Here is a 9,260-nt window from a genome sequence, read left to right as displayed (position 1 = left end):
ATTTCTGAGAAAACGCGCGGAAATAAGGGGCGAAGTTGAGGCGGGAGAAGTGGTAATGTGACCTCTGACTGGTGGAGAGATGCCTTACGGTGTATTCCGATTGGTTTCACACTGACACATGCGCAGTAGAACCAGAAGGCCTTTCAAAGAGGCTAGAACGGTGGGGAGGGGGATGAGCAATGACGGAATAATCCCCATTCCTTCTGGAATCAGAGGGCGGGCCTGCCGCGGAGGCCTCTGGGAAACGGAGTTCCCAGGTAGGCGAAGCCCAGGGGCCGTCGGGAAGTCCGCGGCGCGTGCGCGGACGCCACAGGCTCAGGATGCGCGCGCAGCGCTCTCCGCCCAGCGGAAGTTTTCGCGGGGCAACCGAGAAGGTGAGTCCCGGTAACTGCGGAGGATCCGAAGGGTCAGGCTGCAGAAGCCTAGAATCCCAACCCCGTCCCTAAGTAAAGAGGTGAGGGGAACCGAGGCGGAGTGGCCGTACGTCCCCCGACCCCCTAGCCGCAGCTCGGCTGGGGTGTCCGTGACGTCAGCACGACCCTTTGTGGGAGGTGGGGGCCCCTGCGGTTGGGGTTCGGAATGAGAGCGGCTCCGGGTCGCGGGATTCACTGGCTTTCTCTTGAGCTTCCGAAGCCACCTTTGGCTCCTCCGCTGTCAAACTTGGCATCTAAGTCATCCCGTGGTTTCTATGGAGGATGGGGCCGAAGGGAGTCTCTGTCGCCTAGGCAACCGCCCACCTGCGTTGGGGTGGGGTCTGACCTTTAGCCTTTTTGCTGTTGTCTCCTGAAGTTTCTAGGAGGAACACTATACAGTAGTTGACACATAGCAGCTGTTCACTAAACATTTGTTGAGTAACTCAAATAAATTAAGATAAAGACTGGCCTGGCCGGGCGCGGTGGCTCCAGCCTGTAATCCCAGCACTTTGGGAGGCCGAGACGGGCGGATCACGAGGTCAGGAGATCGAGACCATCCTGGCTAACACCGTGAAACCCCGTCTCTACTAAAAATACAAAAAACTAGCCGGGCGAGGTGGCGGGCGCCTGTAGTCCCAGCTATTCCGGAGGCTGAGGCAGGAGAATGGCGTAAACCCGGGAGGCGGAGCTTGCAGTGAGCTGAGATCCGGCCACTGCACTCCAGCCCGGGCTACAGAGCAAGACTCCGTCTCAAAAAAAAAAAAAAAAAAGACTGGCCTGAGGGTTGGAGTCTTGGGCTTTCAAGTCCTGACCTGGCCATTGCATAGGTGACTTCAGCACATCCACTTTTACTGAGTGTTTACTATATGGAAGGCTCCGTGCAACCGATATTACCCTACTATAACCGGGGCTTGAACGGTGCTAGTCTAATAGGCACTGCTCAAGCCCACGTTATTATAGCAGTGTCTAAAACAAAAATCCTGCCCAGCTAATTCACATTTTCAGGGTGGTTGGGGATGCCAGACACTAAAAAAGAAATGTTAAAGAGTATTTACAGGTCTGCAATCCTTTATCTATGACTTTAAAATCCAAAACGTTGTAAAAACTGAAAGATCTTTTTCTCTGTTTTGCAACTTACCTGGTAGCCCAACCTCACCTGGCTTTGAACTTGTTTGCTGGCAATACCCACTCTGAACTGATGTGTGACTATTTAGAATTTTTAAAGATTTTGTTGTGCAAATCATATACTTGCTTATGGAGAGTTGCCCCTGGATCTCGCCGGTGTTGTAATATGTAATAGGTTCTAAAATCCAAAAAATTTGACTGGGCATGGTGGCTCCCGCCTGTAATTGCAGCACTTTAGGAGACAGAGGCGGGCGGATCACCTGGGGTCAGGAGTTCGAGACCAGCCTGGCCAACATGGTGAAACCCCATTTCTACTAAAACTAAAAAAATTAGCCGGGCATGGTGGCATGCACCTGTAATCCCAGCTACTCAGGAGGTTGAGGCAGGGAAAATCGCTTGAACCCAGGAAGCAGAGGTTGCAAGTGAGCTGAGATCGTGCCACTGCACTCCAACCTCGGTGACATAGCAAAACTCTGTCCCAAAGGGAAAAAATAACATATATTTTTTGCCCACCATCATGTAATACATGGCAGAAGCAAGATCCAAACCCAGGCAGATTATGTCCCAAGTTTATCCTCTTAACCCCTACACAGATCTATTTCTAAGTGGCAGGTCTTTTTTAAGGACCATCCAGCTAGATAATTCTGGCCCTGAGCTTTGAGTCTCTGGCTAGATGTCTAGACTTGCCTGAAAGATGAATGTGTGTGACACAGCTGGGGACCCCCCTGCCTTCTTGGCACGTTTTCTTCTGCAAAGGAGACAATAATTTATTCACTCAGCAAACGTAGACCCAGCATTTGCTCTGTGCCAGGCCTGTGTGAGGCTCTGGGCATACTGTGGCAAACCAGACAGGGAAAAGTCCCTGCCATTATGAAGCTTACATTCTAGTAACTCAGAGTATGTCAGGTGGTGACAACCACTGTGAAGAAAAATAAAGCGGCCGGGCGCGGTGGCTCAAGCCTGTAATCCCAGCACTTTGGGAGGCCGAGGCGGGCGGATCACAAGGTCAGGAGATCGAGACCATCCTGGCTAACACAATGAAACCCCGTCTCCACTAAAAATACAAAAAAATTAGCCGGGCGTGGTGGCGGCGCCTGTAGTCCCAGCTACTCGGGAGGCTGAGGCAGGAGAATGGCGGGAACCCGGGAGGCGGAGCTTGCAGTGAGCCGAGATCGCGCCACTGCACTCCAGCCTGGGCGACAGAGCGAGACTCCGCCTCAAAAAAATAAATAAATAAATAAATAAATAAAATAAAGCAAGGTAAGGAGGATAAAACACGCTATTAGTAAAATGGTGTCCAGGGCCAGGTACGGTCGCTTGAGCCTGTAATCCCAGGACTTTGGGAGGCCGAGGCGGGGGGATCACCTGAGGTCAGGAGTTCAAGGCCAGCCTGGCCAACATGGTGAAACCCCATCTCTACTAAAAATACAAAATTAGCCAGGCGTGGTGGCACGCACCTGTAATCCCAGCTACATGGGAGGCTGAGGCAGGAGAATCACTTGAACCCAGGAGGCAGAGGTTGCAGTAAGGCAGGATCGCACCATTGCACTCCAGCCTGGGCCAAAAGAGCGAAACTCCATCTCAAAAAAAAGAAAAGAAAAAACACAGTAAAATCGTGTCCAAGAAGATCTCTGAGAAGGTGACATTTGAACAGAGAGCTAAAGAAGGTGATGAGGAAGTGACGTGTGTGCACTCTTGGGGGAACAGTGTTCCAGGCAGATGGGAGAGCAGGTACAAAGGTCTTGGGGAAGAAACGTTCTTGTCACAATTGGGGAAAAGCACCGAAGCCAGTGTGGCTGACTCAGCATGAGCAAGGCGAGATGGTGGGAGAGGTCAGAGAGGGAACAGGGAAGTGGCAGATCATACAGGGGCTCCTGGGCCATGGTAGGAATTTTCGTGTTGATTCTGTCTAAAATGAAATCCACCATATGGTTTTGAGTAGAGGAGGGACAGGGACTGACTTACATTTTTTTAATGTATTTGTTTGTTTATGAGACTGAGTCTCGCTCTGTCGCCCAGGCTGGAGTGCAGCAGTACGACCTTGGCTCACTGCAACCTCTGCCTCCCAGGTTCAAGCGACTCTCATACCTCAGCCTCCCAAGTAACTGGGATTACAGGCGCCTGTCACCACACCCGGCTGATGTGTGTGTGTGTGTTTTTGTTTTTGGTAGAGACGGGGTTTCACCATGGTGTCCAGGCTGGTCTGGAACTCCTGACCTCACGTGATCCGCCCACTTCGGCCTCCCAAAGTGCTGGGATTACAGGCATGAGCCACCGTGTCCGACCCACCATATGGGCCAGGGTCTGACAGGGGCAGGGTCTGACTTAGATTTTAAATGGACCCCTCTAGCTACCGGGTTGAAAATCGATGTAGGGACAAGCGTAGAAGCCGGAAGTCTAGTTAGGAAGCTGCTGCAGTAGCACAAGGGAGAGATGGTGGCCTAGACCAGGCTGGTGACGGTGTCAGAACCGGGGATGGCACATGGTTAAAAGACTCTCTTACCCTGATTCCACACCCAACATCAGCTTCCAGATTTAAATCTACAAGAATGTTCTGACCTGCTGCCCCAAGATCCCAGTCCGGTTCTGCATTTTCGTTGTGTGAACTGGCACCAGGCTAAGAACATGGGTTTTTAGGTTCTGGATTCCAGCTGCGTCCCCACTGTTTTCTAGGTGAGTGGAGTCAGGTCTGGGGGAAGGAGAATTGTCACCCTTTGAGCATCATTTTGCAGGTTTCAAAGACGGGATGATCATCCCTACCTCATGGAATGGAGGGGAAGATTAAACAAAATCATGTGTCTGGCTTGCCACTTAAGAGCTGTGTGGCCCTGGGCAAGTCATTTTCTCCCTGAGCCTCTGCTTCTCATCTCCCCTAAGGGGAATTGTTCTTACCTTGGAAAGGGTGATTGGGAAGGTTCTACAAATAATACCTCCCGAGAACTTAGCACAGTGATCTGCACATACTGAACTGTCATGAAATGAGAACCGTCTTCAGTGACTTAACCTCTGTGCAGCAGGGACTCTCTGTTCTGGTTACTGTGTCTAGGAAAAAATTATCCCACAATTCACTGGTGTAGAACCGCCATTTCTTGTGCCCATGGATCCTGTGGGCCAGGAATTCAGAGTGAGCACAGCAGAGTGGCCTGTTTCTGCTCCCCAATGCCTGTGCCTTAGCAGGAAGATTTGAAGGCTGGGATTTAAGTGGTCTGAGGACTTGCCCACTCACCCAGCAGCTGATGCTGGCTGTTGGCCGGGGGCCTCAGTTCCTCTCTACCTGAGCCTCTCCATGTGGTTTCTCTGCCTCGGCTCCTTTAGGCTGCCTCATGCCATGGAAACTGGCTTCCATGGGTGAGCAGCCTGAGTGAGCCAGCCAGGTGCGAGTTGTTTTTTATGACCCAGACTTGGAAGTCTCATGGCCTTACTGCTGCCAGTCCTCTGTTGGTAGGAGCAGTCACGGCTCTGCCCAGCTCCAAAGGGGGAGGAACAGAGACCCTGACTCCTGGGAAGAGAGGTTACAAGGTTCCAAAGAGCACACAGGACCAGAAATACTGCTGTGACCTGCTTTGGAAAATACGAGTGCCATACTCTCCTATGAAGTGGTGATAATTCTGGAGCCGGCGTCCTGGGCTGTTGTATACACTAAATAGGATAATGCATAGAAAGCTCTCTGCCTGGAGGACTCCTTCCCAGATATTGACAGCTCGCTCCCTGGTTTCCTTTGGGTCTCAGCTCAGATGCGTCCCTCTGGGTGAGTCCCTCCTTGGCCGCCCTGTGTGAATAGTGACCCATCAAACTCTGTGGCATCCTGTTTTCTTCTGTGGTACTTTATTGTCCTCCATAGCACTTTCTCCATCTGACCTGTTCAGCGGTTCCTTGCTCATTTGTTTGTTAGCTTCTCTTCCCCACCAGAACTTGAGCATCCTGAAGGCAGGGGCTGGGTTGTTTCCTTTGCTGCTGTTTCCCCAGTGACCGGCATAAACAGGAAACTCGGTGAATAATGATCGAGTGAATGAATGAGTGAATAAACAAACGAATGGATTTGGCACATGCTGGTGACATGACCAGTGCTCAATAAACATTAGCTATTATCTTTCCTTTCTGTGTGAAAGCATGAGTCAGCCACTCCACTTTTGTTCACTTACAGGTCGCTGTCAAAATGGAGTTTCCAGCCCAGTAAATCCAAGGGCCAGACCGTGACCTCATAAAGGTATTATCCCTTGGGCATAGCCTCTCAAGGCCTTTTTCCTTTTTCCCACCAGCAGCTGGCTCCTGCTTGTCTCCTCTGGGTTGCTGCTGGCCAGCTTTACTCCCAGAAAGAACATTGTGGTGGGTATGGCAGGGCTCGCGTGCTTAGGCACTTGCTGCGTCCTGGAGGCATCTTTCCCGGAGGGCAGCCAGCATCTGGGGAAATTCTATGTAACATGAAGCCATTTAAAACCGTCACAGATTTCTGCCAGGTGTGGAGGCTCACACCTGTAATTCCAGCACTTCGGGAGGCTGAGGTAGGTGGATCACTTGAGGTCAGGAGTTCCAGACCATCCCGGCCAACATGGTGAAACCCCATCTGTACTAAAAATATAAAAATTAGCGGCCGGGCACGGTGGCTCAAGCCTGTAATCCCAGCACTTTGGGAGGCCGAGACGGGTGGATCACGAGGTCAGGAGATCGAGACCATCCTGGTGAACATGGTGAAACCCCGTCTCTACTAAAAAATACAAAAAACTAGCCGGGCGAGGTGGCGGCGCCTGTAGTCCCAGCTACTCGGGAGGCTGAGGCAGGAGAATGGCGTGAACCCGGGAGGCGGAGCTTGCAGTGAGCTGAGATCCGGCCACTGCAACTCCAGCCCGGGAGACAGAGCGAGACTCCGTCTCAAAAAAAAAAAAAAAAAAAAAAATTAGCTGGGTGTGGTGGCGCATACTTGTATATAAAAATTAGCTAGGTGTGGTGGCGCGTACCTGTAGTCCCAGCTACTCAGGATGCTGAGGCAGGAGAATCGCTTGAACCTAGGAGGCAGAGGTTGCAGTGAGCCGAGACCGCACCACTGCACTCCAGCCTGGGCGACAACAGCAGAACTCCATCTCAAAAAAGAAAAAAAAATTAGCTGGGTGTGGTAGGGCACACCTGTAGTCCCAGCCACACAGGACACTGACAGGAAAATCACTTGAACCTGGGAGACGGAGGTTGCAATGAGCCAATATCGCGCCACTGCACTGCAGCCTGGGTGACAGAGTGAAACTCTGTCTCAAAATAAATAAATAAATAAAACAAACCATCACAGATTTCTAAACAAACCCTTTGTTCACATGAGAAATCTAGGCATGGCCGGGCGCGGTGGCTCAAGCCTGTAATCCCAGCACTTTGGGAGGCCGAGACGGGCGGATCACGAGGTCAGGAGATCGAGACCATCCTGGCTAACACGGTGAAACCCCGTCTCTACTAAAAAATACAAAAAACTAGCCGGGCGGGGTGGCAGGCGCCTGTAGTCCCAACTACTCGGGAGGCCGAAGCAGGAGAATGGCGTGAACTCGGGAGGCGGAGCTTGTAGTGAGCTGAGATCCGGCCACTGCACTCCAGCCTGGGCGGCAGAGCGAGACTCCGTCTCAAAAAAAAAAAAAAAAAAAAAAAAGAAATCTAGGCATAGTGGCCCACACCTGTAATCCCAGCACTTTGGGAAGCCAAGGCAGAAAAATTGAGCTCAGGAGTTCGAGACCAGGGCAATATAGCAAGACACCATCTCTACAAAAAGTAAAAAAAAAAAAGAGGCCGTGCGCAGTGGCTCAACCCTGTAATCCCAGCACTTTGGGAGGCCGAGGCAGGCGGATCAAGAGGTCAGGGGATCGAGACCATCCTGGCTAACACAGTGAAACCCCATCTCTACTAAACAATACAAAAAAAAAAAACTAGCTGGACGAGGTGGCGGGCACCTGTAGTCCCAGCTACTCGGGAGGCTGAGGCAGAAGAATGGCGTAAACCCAGGAGGCAGAGCTTGCAGGGAGCTGAGATCGTGCCACTGCACTCCAGCCTGGGCGACAGAGCAAGACTCCGTCTCAAAAAAAAAAAAAAAAAAAAAAGCCAGTCATGGTGGCACATGCCTGTAGTCCCAGATAACTTGGGAGGCTGAGGTGAGAGGATGGCTTGAGCCCAAGAACTCAAGGCTGCAGTGAGCCATGATCATGCCATTGCACTCCAGCCTGAGTGACAGGGTGGGACCCTGTTGCTAGAAAATAGAAAAGAAGGCCGGGCGCGGTGGCTCAAACCTGTAATGCCAGCACTTTGGGAGGCTGAGACGGGCGGATCACGAGGTCAGGAGATCAAGACCATCCTGGCTAACACGGTGAAACCCCGTCTCTACTAAAAAATACAAAAAACTAGCCGGGCGAGGTGGCAGGCGCCTGTAGTCCCAGCTACTCGGGAGGCTGAGGCAGGAGAATGGCGTAAACTCGGGTGGCGGAGCTTGCAGTGAGCTGAGATCCGGCCACTGCACTCCAGCTTGGGCGACAGAGCGAGACTCCGTCTCAAAAAAAAAAAAGAAAGAAAATAGAAAAGAAGTATAGCAGAGTCTGACTGGCGAGGCTTCGGTAACAAGCGACTTCTAAATCTTAGTGGTTTCACACAATCACACATGACTTCTCACTAATACAACTTTCCAGGCACCAGCCTCTATGCAGTTTAATAATGTGTATATATATAATATGTTATTTAATATGTGTATATAAATATATATGTAATATATATTTGCACTCCAAATATTGGCACAGCCTGTCACTCAGGCTGGAGTGCAATGGCGCAATCATGGCTCACTGCAGCCTTGAGCTCTTGGGCTCAAGCCATCCTCTCACCTCAGCCTCCCAAGTATCTGGGACTACAGATATGTGCCACCATGACTGGCTATTTTTTCTTTTTTTTTACTATATATATATACACATATGTGTGTGTGTGTGTATATGTATATATATATATTTTTTTTTTTTGAGACACAGTCTCGCTCTGTTGCCCAAGCTGGAGTGCAGTGGCATGATCTCGGCTCACTGCAAGCTCCGCTTCCCGGGTTCATGCCATTCTCCTGCCTCAGCCTCCCGAGTAGCTGGGACTACAGGCACCCGCCATCACACCCGGTTAATTTTTTGTATTTTTTAGTAGAGACGGGGTTTCACCGTGTTAGCCAGGATGATCTCGAGCTCCTGACCTTGTGATCCGCCCACCTCAGCCTCCCAAAGTGCTGGGATTACAGGCGTGAGCCACCACGCCCGGCCAAAATATATATATTTTTTTAATTAGCTAGGCATGGTGGCTCACGCCTGTAATCCCAGCTATTCGGGAGACTGAGGCAGGAGAGTCGCTTGAACCCAAGAGGCAGAGCTTGCAGTGAGCCGAGATCGCACGACTGCTCTCCAGCCTGGGTGGCAGAGAGAGACTCCATCTCAAAAAAAAAAAAAATTGTTTTTTTAATTTTTAATTTACTGGGATACATAGTAGGTGTATATATTTATTGGGTACATCTAGGCAATTTGGTCTTGTGACGCCAGTGTCAGACACCCAGGTGTGCCTGGGGGAGAGGGAAGAGGCAGTGAGACCTCTACCTTAACAAAAATGCTCACTGGTATTTATGCCTTTGAGAAGACAGAGATGTTCTTTTACATATTATTAGCAGGACGACAAATCATTAAGTTGGACAACCAGTCAGAATGACTGGCTTTCTTTTTTTTTTTTTTTTTTTTTGTA

At 50.6% G+C, this 9,260-nt stretch overlaps 1 protein-coding gene across 11 annotated transcripts in view; it reads left to right on the top strand.

The window, feature by feature from the left end:
- Positions 1-9,260, top strand: part of LOC105497169 (VRK serine/threonine kinase 3) — a 49,356-nt gene that overhangs the window by 242 nt on the left and 39,854 nt on the right. For 2 of the 11 annotated variants that reach the window (XM_011768019.3, XM_011768020.3), the window contains exon 2: positions 5,683-5,745. Coding sequence is in view for 3 of the 11 variants with exons in the window: in XM_011768013.3 (XP_011766315.2) it covers positions 5,960-6,040 (81 nt within the window). In the remaining 8 variants the exon portion in view is untranslated. Of the gene's footprint in view, positions 1-210; positions 455-3,960; positions 4,212-5,682; positions 5,746-5,823; positions 6,041-9,260 lie in introns of those variants that run through there. The other 9 variants (XM_011768017.3, XM_011768018.3, XM_011768021.3 and 6 more) reach the window with 9 other exon arrangements.

The sequence above is a fragment of the Macaca nemestrina genome, chromosome 20 (genome assembly GCF_043159975.1).
Source record: "Macaca nemestrina isolate mMacNem1 chromosome 20, mMacNem.hap1, whole genome shotgun sequence".
NCBI lineage: Eukaryota > Metazoa > Chordata > Mammalia > Primates > Cercopithecidae > Macaca > Macaca nemestrina.
The sequence above is the reverse complement of the archived record's forward strand: the minus strand, read 5'-3'. Positions and strand labels throughout refer to the sequence as shown.